The sequence below is a fragment of the Poecilia mexicana genome, unplaced genomic scaffold (genome assembly GCF_051168715.1).
Source record: "Poecilia mexicana isolate PSO_F unplaced genomic scaffold, ASM5116871v1 scaffold_5, whole genome shotgun sequence".
NCBI classification, from domain to species: domain Eukaryota; kingdom Metazoa; phylum Chordata; class Actinopteri; order Cyprinodontiformes; family Poeciliidae; genus Poecilia; species Poecilia mexicana.
In genome coordinates this window covers 14,380,228-14,399,870 of record NW_028263374.1, presented here as the reverse complement: position 1 = coordinate 14,399,870, position 19,643 = coordinate 14,380,228, and the positions used below count along the sequence as shown (strand labels likewise).

General features: G+C 39.5%; 1 protein-coding gene across 1 annotated transcript in view; it reads left to right on the top strand.

The window, feature by feature from the left end:
• The first annotated feature begins 2,695 nt into the window (after positions 1–2,695).
• The window catches only part of col7a1 (collagen, type VII, alpha 1), a 71,816-nt gene continuing 54,868 nt past the window's right edge, over positions 2,696–19,643 (top strand). Inside the window, exons 1-17 of the mRNA XM_088005585.1 lie at positions 2,696–3,258; positions 9,470–9,542; positions 12,073–12,253; positions 12,336–12,492; positions 12,577–12,670; positions 12,809–12,967; positions 13,351–13,508; positions 13,831–13,960; positions 14,048–14,167; positions 15,410–15,565; positions 15,725–15,844; positions 15,930–16,079; positions 17,167–17,283; positions 17,747–17,893; positions 18,016–18,141; positions 18,230–18,376; positions 18,465–18,587. Coding sequence (XP_087861711.1) covers positions 9,479–9,542; positions 12,073–12,253; positions 12,336–12,492; positions 12,577–12,670; positions 12,809–12,967; positions 13,351–13,508; positions 13,831–13,960; positions 14,048–14,167; positions 15,410–15,565; positions 15,725–15,844; positions 15,930–16,079; positions 17,167–17,283; positions 17,747–17,893; positions 18,016–18,141; positions 18,230–18,376; positions 18,465–18,587 — 2,149 coding nt within the window. The 5' untranslated portion in view covers positions 2,696–3,258; positions 9,470–9,478. The remainder of the gene's footprint in view (positions 3,259–9,469; positions 9,543–12,072; positions 12,254–12,335; positions 12,493–12,576; positions 12,671–12,808; positions 12,968–13,350; positions 13,509–13,830; positions 13,961–14,047; positions 14,168–15,409; positions 15,566–15,724; positions 15,845–15,929; positions 16,080–17,166; positions 17,284–17,746; positions 17,894–18,015; positions 18,142–18,229; positions 18,377–18,464; positions 18,588–19,643) is intronic.

Genomic DNA, 19,643 nt, shown 5'->3' with positions numbered 1-19,643 from the left:
TCAAGGGTGGGAATTTGCAACTTTACTGCCACATCTTCACTTGCAAGAATCAACATGAATAAGTGGTAATACTGTCATTGCTGGAGGGAGCTTAAAGTGTTCAGATGGAAGAAACCAAAATTATAACGTCTCCTGCTGCTTAATAAATGTACTCATTATATCGTGCATGGGGTACTTATAAATTACAACTGACTGCTTCATTGCAGAGTACAGTTTCCATATATATTAAAAGAAAAGGAATGTACAACAGAGTAAAGCACACAGTGTACAAATAAGTAAGAATTAACTCCTGTTTTTTTTACAAACTTTTATTTCACCATGAGTGAAACATATTTAAACACCAGTCTTGTCAAACTTTTTTCATGAACTCTCACATTCCTTTGTTACTGTGCAAAACTCTTCAGCCATGATAGCTGCTGGTCACTTTGTCCATTTATCGTTTCGCACCTTTGCAGCTCTGGTCGTTTTATACTTCTTTTTTTTATATATATACTTCATTCATGCCTTCCTATTGGGGTGTTTGTACCTGCTTTGCAATGATTTTAAATACTTTTCCATAAACTACTTATACTCTACTGTAATAAAATATGACTCAAACAAATATTAACTGCCACTGATCTCTGTTCTCCATTCAATTTTATTTAATTTTGTTCAAAATCTGCAATATTTCATGATAAAAAAGCTATTTTTAAAGAAAATAAGACAAATTGTGAGACTTATGTATTTTTATTATTATTCAATTTTACAAATATTGACTTACTGCTTTAAATGGACGTGGATTGGTATGAAATGCTATGAAATTGTCCTGGAGCTGAGATAATTGACTTCAGTTTTTTTTTTTTTTTTTTTCTTAAAACAAGGCAAACATTGTAATATCATTAATCCATCCAGATGGCAAAAAGGTCATCAAAGCGTACTTTGAGGCATTTATTTTATTTAGTTATCCTTGCACCTACCTGCTACAGTATATATTGCTGATAATGATAAGCCACATAAAACTAAAGCAGATAATCCATGTTCGATCTACAGAAAGCTTATGCAGAATTGATTTTAAATTGTTCCACAGCACCTTTGAAATTATTTCTTTGAAAAAGAATTATTTCTCTGAATCTTTGAAAAATATCAAGTATATCACATTCTGACAATAACAAAATATCTTCCAAAACACTCGTTCAAAGATGCAAAATCTCACCATTTCATGTCTCATAATCAGATATTTATTGGGGCTCACACAATGCAGCGCACTCCATGGTAAAAAAAAACAAACAAAAAAAACCTTAAGACTGAACAAATCAAACTAGTTTTCACACTTCTTGATGTAGGAGGGTCAACACTGGCGTGACGTCGGTCTAATAAAACCGTAAAATTAGAGTTGCAGCTTTTGAGACAAACTGACCACAGCCTATAAAAACTTGAATGTCAGAAGCAGGGTTACATCGTGAATCTGATTCTGTTAACAGGAACATGGGAACATATTTATCTGATATGGGAAAGTCTAAGAAAAACTCTTGCTCTCCTCTGTGGCTACATGCCCACTCTCTAAACACCCACTCCACTCATTCTCAGAAGGTGCCTCCAGCTCTGTCTTTGTGTCTCACACTTGGAATCAAGAAGTCACTGCAGAAGAAGAATCTGAGTCTTATGGCACCAGAGAGGTTTTTTTTTTTTCACTCTAAGCTGGAATTTATGTCTTTTCAGCTACATGCTAACATCTTCTTTTTAGGTCAAGCATTTGTTTGACACCGGTGGTTCCCAGCATTACTTCTAGATCACATGGCAACAAGAGCAGCATTTAAAGCTTATGTAGTGTTTTTGTTTATGTTTCATGTGTATTTTATATATACAGAGAAGCTGTTTACTCCATATAGAAATATATGCATATATGGTGATTTACAACGTTCTTATGTGAAAACCACTGTTGACAAAAACAAATAACTTTTCTCTCTCTCAACTATTATTTGAACCCTGTTTTTTGTATTAAAGCTGCAGTATGTAACTTTTATCAAAAAGTGTTTTTTTTTTATATTTGTTAAAACCATCATTATGTCGTGACATTTCAGGATGAGACTGAAAAAGTTGAGCTCCTCTGTCTCCTAGTATTTCTGAATACACTGGCTCAGTCAGAAACAACCAATCTGAGCCAGGAGGGGAGGGTCTTAGCACTGTCAATCATGCCTGTGTCTGCTATGCTACAGCTTGTTCACCACAACAGAGCATGCCATGAATGCTCAGGCTAGTTAGTATGGCCACTGATGGCGGCAGAAGGTTAGCTGTTTCACCACCATTAGCATAGCTGCAGCACGTTCACTAGCCTGATTGGCAATGTTAAGATCCGACTCTTGGCTCTGATTGGCTGTTTCTGACCGTGATTGGTGCATTTCTGCTGATGATAATACTGGGGGTTGAAGGGGCTTGTGTGTGTGTGTGTGTGTGTGTGTGTGTGTGTGTGTGTGTGTGTGTGTGTGTGTGTGTGTGTGTGTGTGTGTGTTGTTTTTTCACAGATTATCTGCCTCACAACATGGTGACAGTTTTAACAAATACTTAAAAATCATACATTTTAAAAATAAAAGTGCATCCTTAACCCAGGTAAAATTTTATGTAAAAAAAATCATTTTGTCTTAAAGTGTGAATAAAAGAGGCTAATAGAAAAATATTGTAAAGGTAAATATTGTATATATATATATATATATATATATATACTTGGAATGATTGCATATACATGTAGTGTAAAGATCTAATTTGCCCCAAAAGTTTAAATCAGTCAGCCAATAAATAAACAAACCACGAGTCCAGTTTCATCGATCTTACCCGGAGGAATAAAGATGTTACTAACACTCAGTCTGACTTGCATTCGGCTGCAGGGAGGGAGAATGAAAAAAAAAAAAAAACAGCAGAAAGGGAGAGCTCAGGAGCTGCTCTCCTTCAGGCGTCCCGACAAGTCTGGACTGTTCTGCTCCTGCTTGTGTTCAACTCTCCTCGAACAAGGCGGCAGGCTCGGGAATCAGAAACTGTTTTTTTCACGTTGCTGACTGTCGCCTGCAGGGATGCAGCGATCATAGCTGGGTCGCTGAGCTGGCTGACTGGTGGTGACGGCGCGATCCTGCTCCGTGAAGTTGTGACACTGTGAAACTGTGCCAACCGGTCGTCTGTGGATATCACTGCTGCGTGGAACCCCCACCGCACCGTGGGCTCGGGCTGGATGTGCCACAGGTGGACAGCGGCGGGCTGTGGGCCGGCGCACAGAGCAGAAATCCCCAGGTACAGACAAACTTTTCTTTTTTTTTTTTTTTGCATTTCATTGCAAAGTTTTTTTTTTTCAAAGTGCCATTTTCATAATATGCGAAACTGCTGCCTGAAAACTTCACGCAAAGTTTTAAACGCTCTGACGCAACATCTGTTTGCATGCGGTGCCGTGTGGTACTGATTCTGCTGCAACATCACTGTCACGAAGGATTGCTCTCACAGAAAACCTCTCCATTTTACGCACGTGTTGTCAGAAAATGCTACGAATCCCATTCAAAGGCGAAGATCTAATGGCTCGTGGTTGAGTCTTAATGCGTTTTAAACCCAAACCCTGAAATGGAACAGAAATCCAGCAGAACAGAGTGTGCACTATTAAAGCTGTTGGTTTAGGAACAAAAAGCAAACAAAAACTAATTTGTTTTTTCCTCCAAACCCATGACCAACTGGGTTGGGTCATGGGTTTGAACAAAAGTCAAACTTCAGTTAGTGGATGCAAAAAGAAAAAAAAAGGATTATATTAAGTAATATTTGGATTAAAATGCATTATTTTTACTGTTAGTTTATGTCTAAGTTTATGTTTTGAAAAAGTTTTACTGCGCCATGCTGTTTACTTTTACTTGAGAAACAGTATTTTGGCGTAGGGCATTTGGAGGTCAAATGGCACATAGAGCAAGAGGTGCATATTGTCAATGGAAGTGCTGTGTAAAGCTCTAACATGTACACAGTACAGCAAGTGTTGGCTTCTAACTTTTTATGCATTAGAAAACTTGGAAACATGCTTCTGCTGCTCAAATGTGTTATTTTTAATGATGTCACTTATATGTACTAATTTCTTATTTCATTATTCTCTACCCAAATCTGTTATTTTATATTTTTTCTGTATTTTCACATCATTTTCACACATTAAATTAGATTAAACAGTACATCTCAAGTTCCCCGTTCAGTACTTCACCAGCCATTTAGCCAAATACTTTTTTAATATGGTAAAAAAAATGATGGTAAGCTACAACATTGTAGCCACAGCTGCCCTGGAGAGGTCTGACAGAAACGAGGCTGTCATGTCCCTGAGATTCATTAGACTTTTTTAAAAAAGAAGTCTAATAAAAACTGCATCCATTTTGACCACATATTTGGTTGAAATTGTCTTACTTTTGCCCCAACATGAACCCTTTATTTGACTAAACAAATAACCCGGCAGTTTTAAGTGTGTTGACCTCAGTTGAACTTATTTAGGATGAAGACAGCGACCGACCTTGATTTAGGATGGAGGAAAGTATGCACACTCCCCTCTGCATGCTTTATTGGTTTCAGTTATCTGGTCTACATCCGACTGCACCCTCAGCTTTGTTGTGGTTTAGCTCAGAACAGTAAAAAGTTCAGTTTTTTTGTTGTTGTTGTTGTTTTACAATATAAAATAACATCAGGCTCTTTCTGCTTCACCTTCACCCTCTTGATTTTTTCTTTCTACTCCTCATTCTCTGCATATTTGCAGCCAGACTCGGTTAGGTCTCTGGTGCTTCTCTGACATTTGGTGCCAACATTTGAGAACTGCCGCAGCTGGTCCCTGTGTGTGTTTGATGTGATTATCTTCGTTTTCCTCGGCTGAGGATTAGAAGTAGGATACTCATTTTTGTTCTGCATTAAAGCGGTAGTTTACAATGAGTCATTCTTTTGTTTGATTTCACTTAATTTAGTCTCTAATTGTGTTTAGGTTTGGCTTAGTCAGCTGGAAGGCAGGCGTACTGCTGTGTCTCTGTCTTTTCATGCCCCATTCATGTTCCTGAAAGAGACGAGTTAGTCTTTGAAGACAGAAAGAGCACTTTCCTTGATTAAGTCTGTTCATCTTTTCTTAACAGAAACTCAAAGCTTGTGAAATTCTGGAACGAACTTGAACCTTTTTTCACAGAGGCGATTTATTTTCATAATAGATAGATTATTGAAGTTGGCTGAAAACCATGACGATGGCAGAAGTGATGGATCTTGTTCTCGACTTGAGAATCTTCGGGGGGTTTTCAGATAACCTCTGACAAGGACTCATTTATTCTTACCAGTAGCAGAGAACCAAGAATACAAGATCCCTGTGGGGTGGTCATTTTTTAGCAGTCTTGGGTAATTTAGTGGGACATGTCGCCCTCGTTTGACCCTTCAGTTCCCATGTCCACTCACTTCACAGTCTGCCCTGAACTCTGTCACATGCTAGTGGCCCACTGCTCCTGCTGGGAGAAAGCCATCTGAACCGAGCCACATTTCTGTGACTCTGCCAGAGCCCTAGTTTATAGCTTTGCTCAGTTTTCATACAAATCCTACCAGAAACTCTGCGATGAGTCATAGTACTTTCCTTCTGTCCCGGAAAGACCTTGTTAAACTTATTCAAAAGATTGTGTTTGCACGTTGTCTTTTCTTTTCAAATGGACTTTGTTTAAAAAGGACTTTGAGGAACTATTTACTACTGTTTCTTTCACTGTTAATTATACCTGCTTGGTTTAATTTGTCAGGTGATTTGTACAGAGTGTGGTCGTACAAGCCAGGAGTTTCAAAAGTGAACACATGTCTAAAGTTTCTATCGGTTTTGGAGATTCTGTAGTTTTTTTTTTTTTTTTACTGAGATCCAAAAACTCACAGTGACCATAAATATAGTGATGTAGTGTTAGGTACTGAGTCCGTGGTGCGATTCTCACCACAAAATAATCTTGAGTAAAAATGACTTGGTTTCTCAGGATCATGGTATTTACACAGAGACACCATCTAATCATCTATTTTTTATATTTAAAACAGGAAATCAACAAATATTCACACTGCTTCTGAGATTATATAACACATTGATCACTACAGTTCCGACAATGTAATTCATAGCATTTATTAATTGTATATATCTTGATTGTGATGTTCAAACTTAGAGCAAAAGCACAGCTTCGTTTGATTTTTGGTGCACATGTAGCTGTAAACATTCAACCCTGTTTTTCAAGAGACAAACACAAACAGGAAAATCTGCTTAAGCTTTTCTAGTTACTCTGCTGTCCACAATTCAAATTATGCACATCCTTTCTCTTGATTCTTATCTTATTTGCAAAGGTTAATTTTACTATTTGTTAAAAACACAAAGATGGAGCCAAAAAAAAAAAAAGCACCAAACGTTTCCAGGAGCAAAGGAAGCTGATAACTTACGCCATTTGGCATTTGTGTTTGCCTCAGGGTCTGTGTTCCCACTAAAATGTTGCAAGTCTTTGACAGCTTGGGTTCATCGGTCTCATTGGTTTTATATCTTTTTCTTTAGTAAAACTGGTGCACTGTGTACAAAAGTATATGGGTGACCGCTTCACCAGATTTAAAACAGCAATTGGAAAACAAAATGAAATGTATACAAGCTGATGTGCTCGCTCCAGAGATCTTTGGATGTAATTTAATTTGAAGCGTGTGGAATCTGAAAATACTTAAAGACAAGGAAAAGTAAGATCTACACGTGCAACTTCTCGAGCTTTATGAGAATGTTTTGGACCGAAATAAAATCTTCAGCTGGTAGTCTTGTCGGGTCTGCATCTTATAGGGGAAGAACCGTTTGTCATCAGCTGAGAGGTTTTTGCCTTTTGAGATCAAAGATGAGAAGGAGAAAACAACAAAGCTTGGTAAAATAATCAAACGTTATTGTAAGGCTCAGATCTCTGCGCACATATTAATGCTACAGTAAAGGGAATCAGTGGAGATAAGCAAGAATTACTATGTGCTTTCTGGTTAAAATTCCTTAATACTGTAACACTGCACCAACCTTCAATAGGGATTAACAGATAAGTTACCAGAGGCTGTTTGCAGCTTGTTGCTCATTGAACCAATATTGAAGTGTTTGTTTTGTTATGTAAGACAGATTGCAAGCCAAATTGCTGGAATCTTTCTGTGAGAGAAATAAATTGTCCTCATCAGGATGGATATGGTGCTAATTATAAATAAAGGTAATCTGCTCTACATTATTCCACTGTAGATGTCAACAGTCTTTGCCAGTCTGTCAGCATGTGTTAACTCCATCTGTCTTTCACGTGCTCTCCTGACCTCAGCTCTCCAACGTTCTGTCTGCTTTCAGACATTTTCTCATAAAGCTCCCAAGAGTTAAAATGTTTTGTGTTGACCTGCTGACTCCCATAAACCACTGATTTTATCCTGTTGTATAGCCTCCCGTAGTTCTGTTAACCCGACTGCATTACTCTGATGAAAAGGATGTTCTTGGCTTATAGCTATGCCCCACCTGACCAAAGCTGACACATGTTACAGTCAATACTGACAGATGTTGCCATAAGTTATAAGAGAGTATGATTTTTAAAAGGTAAAAGGAAACATTTTTTTATGACTGGAAGAAGAGCGGGGATCTCACGGACTTCATATCAACCATATATAGGAATCTGGCATCTGCCTTCCATATGAACAAAAACCAAAGACAGATCGAAAACATGCGAGAAGAATACTTTTAAGTTCCAATGCTGTATTACTCCTGAAAGCCAAAGAGATACGCATTGGTATGTGAAGGTGAAGTAGCCTATTTCAAAAATGTAATAACACCCATACGTCCGTCTTTTAGGACCAGGATGGCTGGCTAATGGCAAATGACACAAATAGTGATTGTTTGCACTGATTTCTAATGTGCACAATTAAAACTTGGACACGTTTGACTCAGTTTTGACAGTGTAATGAACTATTTGAATTTCAGTCAGTATATAAACTTTACTTTGTAAGACTTAATCAAAGAGCATATTTGGTGCTTATTAGCATATGTTTATTCACCTTATTCATTTCAGCAGTTTGAACGGTTCAGACAAGCACAGTCAGAGTTCCTGGTAATACATTTTTAATCCTAATTGAGGGTTCAACAACATCGAGGCGGTTTAACAGCTTTGCTGGTTTTGTGGCAGTGTGCACTGAAATCAGAGAGAATTACTTATTTCTTTTTATTCCTTTTGTGTCATAACTGTTTGTATTTATTTGCTTATATTTGGATGGCAAAATAAGGTGAAAGAGTTAGATTTTTGTTAACTCTTTAAGTGAAACAGAATTTTTCTAACAATTCTTGAGCCCTGATGTAATTATACAAGTCTTGAAGTCATGGATTGAATTTATAGCTATTTAAAATAATGCAGGTACAAAATCTCAACAATTTACAACACATCTCAAGTCGCTTTGGTTCAAGACAAGCAGATCTTTATCATATCATCATATTTGTTGTGTTTATTCCAATAAAATCCAGTTATGTAGTCAGATTCAGAACCCTTAGTCAAATTCAGTCCAAAATAACCTGATGTAACGATACTGAATCCATGTCGCATCTTGTGGAGAAGTAGGAACCTAATCTAGAAATGAGAGCGTCTCATTTCTAGATTGTAATTTCTTAAATAGGAAGCACAAACAACGAGAAAGACAGCAGGATTAACAGACTTAAAACTGGATGGCTAGATAGCAGAATGACAACATTAGAATCTGTGAAAGAAGGTGACAGGCTTGTAAATGCCTGGGAGGTGATTGATGGAACCAGAAATGTGCCCCAGTCAACACAACAAGCGACAGGTGTTTAGGGTGCCTGACGAATGATGTGAGAAAAATGAATCCATGTCACAGAAAAATGAGAAATATGCAGACACAAAGAAACAATGAACACAAATGAAGTGACAGCAACTTCAGCTAAACACAAATAAATGCTACAGAAAATGAAGCCAAATTTATCAAGTAAGGGAAAGACTCAAAATACAAAACACAAAAGTTAATGTTTTTTCAGTCACAGTTTAGTTTTTACTCTCTTTTTTTGTCTTATTGCTAGTATAGGAATTGTTTGAACAGAAAAGCGCTGCATTATTAATGACAAAGACTGACAATGTAACATGTCAATACAGCCTGGAGCTGAAGCTGACTGATGTAAATGAAGAGGATCGCTCTGATTGTCAGACAGAGCCGTAAAACTTGGTAACATGCTGCAATTAATAAGACTGGCAGACAGGATAACAAGAATCAGGCACAGACAGGAACAAGCAGTGTGGAAGCAGACAGTGACACATAGCAGCTGAACATCTGAAGATGATGCGAAACTAAATGACTTACAAGATTAAAAAGGAAATTCCAAAGTAACCAGAATAACCCAACAATATGCAACGGATTTAATGGCGATGACTAACAAACTGAAGGAATGTGATGCTTTTAAAAGAAAAATGTTGGTGGCGTTGCATAAAGCTCTTTTCCTCTTTCGTCTGTCCAGGCCGTGAAGATGTGGAGCTGGGTTTTCACTGCTGCTGTCCTGCTGTCCTCCATCACACTTGCTGACGCTCAGGGTAAAATCATTTGTCTTATTTTGATCCATTTCTAGATATTCAGCTTTATTTTTGATTTTCAACATCACAACTTAAGTTTTTTTTTTTTTTTTTTTGTCAACTTATTAATTATAATTTTGCTGCTTTTTGAACTTCTAGATCCTTTTATGTCTGAAGTTTTATCAAATTCTTGGCCTTTGAACTTGATCTGGCTTAAATGCCTACAAAAGCAATGAAATTTAAACTTTTTGAAAATTTGCTGAACTGTATGCAAATGGAAGTTTATGTGATTTTTTTTCTTACCGATGTAGTCTAGTTCATATAATCCTATATAAAACATCCGATATATTGTAGATTTTAACCGATTTAACATTGTGTGGACTTCAAAAACCTATGAAATGTCCCTTTATCAGATTGCCCAAATTATAAGTCTTCTGCATTGTGTTGCTTGCGGATTTGTGGAAAAAGAAAGAAATCCACAAAACAGATGGAAAAATCTAGGAAAATGATTCTGGAAAAGTATGGAAATGTAAAACTAAACATTAACAACCTAACAGCAGACCAATGCTGCTCACTATTCTCTATTTGTTATACGTTCTAGATAATATAGAAGTGATTGTCAAAGCCACTGTCGGATCACGCTTGTGTTTGTCGGCTCCAGAGTTAAAGACTCGACTTTACAGAAATGACTGTCACAGTTCTTGTTTTAACACCAGCAGCTTTTGCAGACTTGACTGAGATCTGCTGACACCTCGGGCTAACCATCTGTCAATCACAACATATCCTCTTTTTTAAAAGTAAAGTAACATTTCACAGAAACGAAAACAGATTTGTTTTGGAGTTTATAAGCAAAATAAAAAGAGACAATAAAGATATTATTGGTTTTTTTTTTTATGCTGAGTGACTGGCTGTAATTTCCTTCTGCTTTTGGACCGGAGGCTACATGCCTTTGAAGTACAAACCACCCAGTCTTACTCTCATGCAGATGAGTTGTTACACACTCATGGGGAAATCTATGAAGCATAGCAATCAGTTTTTCACCTGCAATCCGTTTTATTTCTGCACTGGACTCTCAAAGCTGTTTGCACAACATACATGCAGGAACAATTGCACTAATAAAGTCCAGCAGATGGAAGCAATTTGTTTGCACCATTTCTTTCATCAGATGGTAGCTGTTCTCTCTTTATCCACTAACATAATAGATGCAAAAGTAACAGACACAGACTAGACACATAGATGACTATGTAGATCAATAGATTTATTCATTCATTTAATAATTATAGTAACTTTTATAATGTCAGAGCACAAAAAGGAACTTGTGTATAGATTGATCTTTCATGCATTTGGAAACAATTCACTAAAGTCAACATGAAATACATCTGTTAAAACATTCCACAGCATCTGCATTTCGAATTTTGAAAAAGTGACAGAATAATTGTTCTTAACACAGTGTAGGCATTGTATTGGATTTAATTTGCACACATTTATTTCCAGAAACATCTGGTGTACGGTGATCGCTTCCCTGACTTGCTTTATTTTGCATGTCCCTGCAAAACACAACCAGGGTTTGTTTTGGAAAACAAGGAGTTGTTTGCTCGGGCTGTGGCATACATGAAAATGGACGTGGTTTTTCTTAAATGTGTGAAAAATGCCTAATTTATACGTGGTTGGTTTATGCCAACCACGTATATTCTGAGATGCCTTTTTTTTTGTTTTGGACCTATTTGTAGAATTGGAAACAGATGCAACCCAGTAATTGAAAACATTTAGCATCAGATAATGGATTTGCTCATCTAACCCACAGGGTTTTCATTTTGACACAGATATACAAAGATGTTTCATTATGTCTAAAGAAAGAGTGTATTACCTCACTCAATGCCCATTTTATTAGGTACACCTCACTAGTATCAACTTGGAGCCCGATTCGCCCTCCAGAGATCACTGGACTGCAGCGACTTCATCAATATGGTCGGCGAATCAGCTTGAGACGATTTGAACTTTGTGACAGAAAAAGTTATCCTGCTGAAGGTAGCCATCATCAGAAAATGGGAAAACTGCGGTCATGATGGAAGGATGAAATTATGATAGAAATTATTTCCAATTTTGATGGAATCCAGATCTTGCAGTTATTATTTAAGTATCTGATTGCGTTTCAAATTGGTTACTTTTTAGTGTAAAGGTAGTATAAAAAACTTAAACTGAAGGAACATCAGTTTTTATTTTACTTTAAGTAACATGAGCAATTATGACTGGCTATGTTGCAAAGAGTAAGAAGAAAAAAAAAAGTTAAATTCTTATTTTACTTGAGCTTCCGTAAATTATTGCAACTAAAAAGCTGTTTTTGAAGAGAAGAGTCAGGCTGTGGCATAATTACCAATCAACTGGACCAGAGGAAAAAAGGCAGCCCTAATCCCAGGTAGCAATGTACCAATTTAACGATTTACCGTACAAAAGCCTCACCCTCACATTATTCAACACAAAAGGAAGTTTTGAGGCTGAATTTATGGACATGGAGTAAATGACAAGTCACTGTTTCTCCTTCACTTTGCAGGCAGGTGTAATAATGTGCAGGCAGCAGACATCGTGTTCCTGATTGACGGGTCCTCCAGTATCGGCCGCGCAAACTTCCTGCAGGTGAAGGGCTTCATGGCTGGAATCGTAAAGCCTTTTGCCAGCTTTGTCAGCGAGTCGGGGATCCGGTTTGGGGCCGTGCAATACAGCGATACCTCAAGGTGACTGACAGGACTTGTAACTCCCTCTTTTCTCTGCTTCATAAGCAGAATTACCTTATTATTGCTGTTGCTCTTTCTTCAGGGTGGAGTTCGCCTTTAACACACACCTGACAGGCACTGATGTTGTCAACGCGGTGCAGAATATGAACTACAAAGGTGGAAACACACGCACTGGAGCTGGTCTAAAGTATGTTTCTGATAACTTCTTCAACCCAGCCTCCGCCCGCGACGTCCCAAAGGTCTAACCACCACAACGCTTAATTATTGCGTTTTACTTCACGCTAGGGACTGGTAGCTAATCCTACCTGCTGTTACGTTTTCAGGTCACCATTCTGATCACTGACGGGAAGTCACAAGACCAAGTGCAGGAACCGGCTCAGAAGCTACGGAGTCAGGGAGTGAATGTTTTTGCAGTTGGTATGTTTTTTAGTTGTTTTTTTTTTTTATATATCTGCAGCCTTGTGGATCAGATGTCAGAATGAAGGAGTAAATATGAAATCATCTGCTTTCTTTTGTTCCCCTTTGCCCAATTTAATAATATAAAAATCATTTTAGGAATCAAGAGTGCAGACAGGAACGAACTGGCTCAGGTTTCCTCAAAGCCCAGCAGTGATTTCACCTCATTTGTTGGGGACTTCAAGCTGCTGAATACGCTCCTTCCTCTCGTTAGCCCTGGAGTGTGCTCGGCAGCAGGGGGAGTCTATGCAAGTGATGGTGTGTACGGAGGCCACAGCTCAACATCACTGTATTGAAATATGACATATTCATATTACTTTTCCATATTTTCTTGCATTACAACCAGAGAGCTCAATGTATTCATTCAGATTTAATGGAATAGAGCAGCATAACATGACGTTTTTTTTTTTGTTTTTTTTTGGAAGGTGACTCATTTCAATTCTTTCCATTAAACATCTGAAAAGAGCCGCATGCATTCATACTTAGCATTAATAAAGTACAGAGGTTTGTGGTTATAACTTGGTAAAATGTGAAAAATTTCAAAGGTTATAAATACTTTTCCAATGCGTTGCACATGTGCATGTCACTTTGGACAGTATATCATATTTTTATTGATCCGTGTCTCCCAACCCTTCCATCAGAGGCCTTTTCTGGTCCGTCTAATCTTCAGTTCACGGCACAAACGACTGATTCTCTCCGGTTTCGATGGAGTCCTGCGGGAGGCCCCGTGAGCGGCTATGCCATCCAGTACGTGCCGCTCTCCGGTCTGGGTCAGCCGATCACTGCAGAACTGCGCCAGGTGCGTCCAGGTGCTAGAGAATTTTATGTTGTGACTCGTCGAAAGATAAACCAGCGCATGTGTCTCAGCCCTGACTCAAGAAAAGCTTAATTGCAGTCTTGGGAGCCAAAGTTGATTGTGCTTTGCAAGAAAAACATGCGTTCAGGTGGAGTACAAACATGTCTAATGGGTGGATCCTCTTCATGTAGACGCTGTAGAGATTAAAGCGTGGTTGACTAAAATGATGTAAAAATGCCCTAGTTTAGGCTGTTGTCAGCCACATTCTTTGCAAAACATCTGAATGAGGAATGACTACAAATAAGAGATGTGTCTATCTCTACAGGAATCAGTCTCAGCCAGTCAGAGGTTTTTCACTGCGCAAGATCTCAGGTCAGGAACAGACTACCTGGTGACTGTCATCGCCCAGTACCCCAACAGTGTTGGAGAGTCCGTTTCTGCAAAGCAGCGAACCAGTAAGAGCTGACGGCAGACAAAAACCAGAAGGTGAAGACTAGAATAACACTAGGAAACCTTCTCCTGTCCTTTTTCTCTTCACACAGGGTCACTACCAGGAGTGTCCAGCCTTCGCTTGGTCCAGGCGGGCTACTTCTCCCTCTCTATCGAATGGGATCAGCCTTCAACTCCTGTGCAGGGCTACAGACTCACCTATGGGCCACGAGGTCGAGCTCACTCACATTTCTGTTATTGTTTCCTGTCACTCTTAGACATTCTGCCTCTGACCTACATTATGAATTTTACATTCCTCCTTTGTTCTGACGATATCACAGAGTGAAGGGTTACAGTCAAGTCGATACAGTAGTCAAAAATTGTCAACTTGTTGATGGCAAGTTGGAACCGTGTCAAGAATGCACAGGAGTTTGAGTAAAGCCTGATTAGCGCTAGCTTCTCTTACTCTGAAGTGCCCTCAGGCACCGGCTGTAAGAGTTTGCACCGCTGCAGCCATGACCTAATTTATTAAATGCATTCGTCTTCAATATAGGTGTGAAAAAGGCTAAATTTAACTCTTTTTATAGACTGAACAATTAGTCATAAAATCCTTTCATTTCTGAGGACAGGGTGTGTCGAGAGGTTCTGATGATTACACAGTGATTCAGGAGGGGAAATTGCCCCCCTGAGGGAAGTTACGGCTTCTCCCACTGAACATGTGGCAGGAGTTGCCACTCTCATTCCTCCGCCAAAGGAATCTCATGTTCACCCTTCGACTCGCCAGGCAGATAGACGAAAGTAATTACAGGACAAGTTTTTTCACGGTTTATGTTTTAGGCTACCCTTAAAATTGAGTTAATTCGCCACCTCAAGCCCACTTACAGTAGAATGGATAAGCAAACTTAAGAATGGGATTTTGTATGTCTTTGCTGTGTAAGGGTATAGAGGAGACTTGCAGCTCCTCGGAGATCAGAGCTAAATCCTATTGAGATGCTGCAGTGTGACCTTAAAGGGGACGTTCCTGTTCAGAGACTTTTGCATTGACTAAAAAGTGGGACAGAATTCCTCTACAGTTATGTAAATGACTCTTTGTCAGTCGTCACTGAGGCTGGATGGCGGCCGAGGGTGGGACAAGCAGTTAGTAGGTGTTGTGAGCGACTAGTTTTCGCAAACGGCCAGGTTGGTCTGTAAATTTTTTTCCTTTAAATAAATAAAATCATCATGTGAAAACAGATTTTCTTTGATATTAAGAATTTTAGAGAAAGAACATATCAGTAAGGGGGAGATTCTTTTTTAACCCACTAACATGACCTATAAAGGCATTGTTGAGTAAAAGGTTACCTGATCTAAAGACCACACATACTGCACATTTCTGCTCCTGTAATTATGCTGGATGAAACGCTAAGCGTATTTTGAGATGCCTCCCAGACCGATAACAGTCCACCGTGCATCTTTTTGCCCTGTGCATTGACTAGGACAACCAGCGGCCCAGCTGCTGGAGCAGTCTCTGCCTGCAGACGCCTCCTCTGTCACCTTGGAGTCTCTTCAGCCCGACACAGAGTATGTCATCAACTTGTACCCTCTGTTCTCCAGAAACGGTGCATCCCCGTCCATCCTCAACGCTCGCACTTGTAAGTCCGTCACAACTGATGCTTTCATCAGTATGCTTTAAGAAAACAGATTGGATCAATATTATGAGGTGTTATAAAGCATGTACCGTATCCTTTAGATGGTAATGCCTTTTAGTGGAACAGAAAATGATATTAATCGTTTGTTTCCGATGGCTTCAGTGAGCCTGGAGGCTGTGCAGCAGTTGACAGTGGAGACGGTGTCTGAGGGCAGCGTCCGTGTCAAATGGAGACGAGTCAGTGGCGCACAAGCGTACCGTTTGGTATGGGGACCATTCACAGGTTAGAGTTTTTTTTTTTTCTGATAATATTTTTCTTTAAAATCTTCCATTTACAAAAAATATTTATGCTTTGCTTTTCCCCCAAGGTCGTAGCGTGGAGACTGTGGAGGTCGCTGGTGACACTGAGCTCTATACTTTGTCCAGCTTGCAGTCGGATACTGAGTACATTGTCACCATCATCCCGCTGTATGAGGGCAACACTGAGGGGCCCCGAGCCACAGCCAGATTCAAGATAGGTAGGAAGTGAGATGTTTGTCACGTTAAGCTTCTGGGGATTTTTACCCCGTCTTTACTGCGTCCTAATCCCTCAAAGCATGTTAAAATCAGCAATTAATTACTGTACTTTATGTGAGGCTAGATCTCTAAATGGCACATAGTAAAAAGCAGAAAAGTGGATGTTTTCCTATTTTTCAGTTCCATTTCTTTAGAAAACAGTTCAGTTTCAAATCCGTTGCCTGTCGCCTTTGCCTCTGGAGGTAAACTGGACGCTTATTACTGATACTTCTGTGTCCATTGTTTTTCTTATTAATGTGAGAATTTGCACTAGTGTGAGAATTTGCATCATTTTCCATTTGGTTGCAATTTTGCTTAACGTCAGTATTAAGATCACCATAATGTTTCTAACCTCACACTTTAATTAGAGCGAAGGCTTAGTCATTGCTTTTGGTCCATGTTTGAAACTCAAAGCCGCAGCCTGAAGAGAAGACCACATTTCTCATATTGCAGTAAAGTTCAGAAGGTCTTCATCTTCTCTGAAAACCTTTCACCTATCAGATAAAAACGAAACATTTTTTGAGCATTATTCTCCATTTTGCTGACATGCTGTAACCCATTAAGAATCCTCTTTGAAAAGGCGAGTGCCCTCTGTTTTGACCGGTCAAAAACAGAGACGGGGAAACGAGGAGGGAAAGAAAAGGAAGCAGAAAAAAAGATGGCCAAAAATCTCTCTGCCTGTTTGTCTCTCTTCTAAAAGTCAAACACGTGTTACTGTTTAGGTCGGACAGACACAAGCCTCAAAGCCCGGGCCTTTCATGTGTGATTCCCATATGGTGTCACTTCAATGAGATGAAGGCACTGAGTCACTCCGGAGCTGCTGCTTTTCTGTGCGGAGTAAAATACTGTCTGAAAACTGAAAAGGTTTCAGAAAGGACACACACAGACAATTTGATATCCTCTGCTTCTGTAATTGTAGCTATATGTGTGAGCATGTTTGTCATTTTTGTGATGTTGCCTCGTGGGACCCTTGCGGTTGTTTTTATTGATTGGAAAAGAGCTTGAGGAAGAAAATAATCGCGTGCTGCTTCCTCACTGTGCTTTCCTCAGAACGTCAAGAACAGCAGGTTCTCAGAGCAGTGACCACAGGACCCTCCTCAATCCGCCTCACCTGGAGACTGATCCGGTCCGCTGAAGGCTACCGCCTGGAGTGGAGGGCGGGAGAAGGTCAGATAAAAATGCAACATAATGGCTCACAGTTTTCCTTCTAATTCTGGCCCTGAAAACATACGGACAAGCAAGCATTTCTTTGAAAACATGTTGACAGTTTGAAAAGTTTAATCACAATCAACAGCCTGTTTTAAGACAAAGTAACCAGGAACTTCATCCGAACTACATCAAAAATATGTAGTTTTGTTTTGAAACTTTCATATTTCATAGCTTTTCTCTAGTTTATTTTGAAAATTGTTCAAATTTAACCCCCGGTCTCTAATTGGTGTGTCTGTGCATGGTTGCTTGTCTTGCGTGACTCTATGTTGCCTATTTATTTATTTTTTTTACATTTTTATGTGAAAACCTGGATATCTTGAATTGTAATTCCGCTCCCCCTTCTTAAGGAGAAATGATTGCATGTTAAGATAAAATGCTGAGTCTAAAACCTCTAATGTTGCAGTCTTGCTCTTTCCTGCAGGAAGTCCTCTCCAGAGCCTGTCCTTTCCTCGAAGCTCCACCAGCTACGAGCTAACGGGTCTCCGGCCAAACACTGAGTACATCTTCAAGCTGTACACGCTGTACGAAGGCCGTGAAGAAGCCACGCCTGTCTCCACTGAAAACATAGGTCAGTCAGCCGTTATAAACAGATTTCTGCTTAGTTTATGGGTCATAATCACGCTGGTGAGAGATGGCCTGCTATTTCAAGCTTTGAACTGCATGTCTCGGATGATTGTTTCTCCGTTTCAGACGAGCAGCCAATAGGAAGCGTGTCCAACCTGAGAGTGGTGGAGTCACTGGGCAGCACAGTTCGAATTGGGTGGACAGGCGTGGTGGGGGCCACGCAGTACCGGATTGTTATCTTAAACAGCGAAGGTACGCTCAAATTTTATTTCTGCTTTTTGTTACTTTTCATTGGTTAAGGAAAAAATTATAGCCTTTGCTTCTCCCGGTGTCATGTCAGATGGGACAGAGTCGATCCAAGTTATTCCCGGAAACCAGACGACCCTTGACCTCAGAGATCTGACAGTGGGGGTGTCATATGGCGTCAGCGTCACTGCCCTGGTGAGGTCGAACGAAGGAGAAACCGTCACCGTCTTCATCAAACCAGGTGAGCTGAACAGTGCGTTTGAAATCACCTGAAAATCACCTGAATAGGTTTACAGGTAAAACACCTGTAAACCTTTGTTTTCCTGCAGAGCCGGCTGCAGGCAGAGTGACCAATCTCAGAGCAACAAATGCAAACAGCCGGAGAATTCGCATCGCTTGGCAAGGTGTCACTGGTGCAACAGGATATAGAGTCACTTGGAGGCAAGGCAACAGTAAGTAAAGCTCTGTCCATTTAAAGGAGACCCCAAAAGTATACAAACCCTTAAAATCTTTGAAAATAAGTGAGATAATTAGTCAATTTAAAACCTTTTTCCACCTAGCGCAACATGTTAGATAACACATCTGAAAAAAACAAATCTCTGATAAAGGATATATTGGGGGATGGAGGGGGAATACGACAACTACCTGGTTGTATAAATGTGCACAAGTTATATTTTGTAACGTCTTATGATTGAATTTTAGCCTCTAGTCTTCTCTGGTACATGTTTCAGCCATCGTCATCTTGACAATATTTGACACCCTTATTAAAGTTGTTGATCTCTTTCAGATTGTGAGAACAGCTCATGTCCACATTCCTCTTTAAGTGAGCCTGCACAGTTTTGGTCAGATCTGGTTCTGGCCTCTGGCTAGGCCTTTCCATACCTTTAATTTTCCTCAGGAAGTCATTCTTTTGTTGATTTGGACGTCTGCTTTGGTTCACTCCAAAGCTACAAAGTCTTTATCTATGGTTTCCCGGCAGGTGTCTGAATGTTTTAGCTCAAATTTGAAAGCCTCATAGAACTAGTCATGATTTCATCCATCTTATCAAAGAGCACAGTTCCATCTGAACAAAACTTACTCCATACCATGATGCTGCTGCTTCTTTGTTTCACTGTAGGTACGCTGTTCTTCGGGTAATGGCATGTTTGTTTTCGTGCCAAACATGCCTTTTGAAATAGCAAATTAAAACTTGAAGTTTAGCTTTATCTAATCATATGACTCTCCTCCACAAGGCTTGGGAAACTTTACCCAGTTTTTAATCATTTTCTTCTCCTGACTGTAGAAGAAAATGATTTTGTCTTCAACCATCTATTCCAACTTACAGACAATAATTGTTGTCGCATGTCACTGGTGTAGATTTATGGTCTTAAGTGGAAGGGAATAGTACTTTTCCTCTTGTTTCTTGATGTTTAGCATCCAAAAGGGAAGAAGTCCAGTTACCTTCTACTTAAACTCTTAAAAGTCACATGTAGAACATTTTACTAACATGGTCTTACTAACCTCCTTGA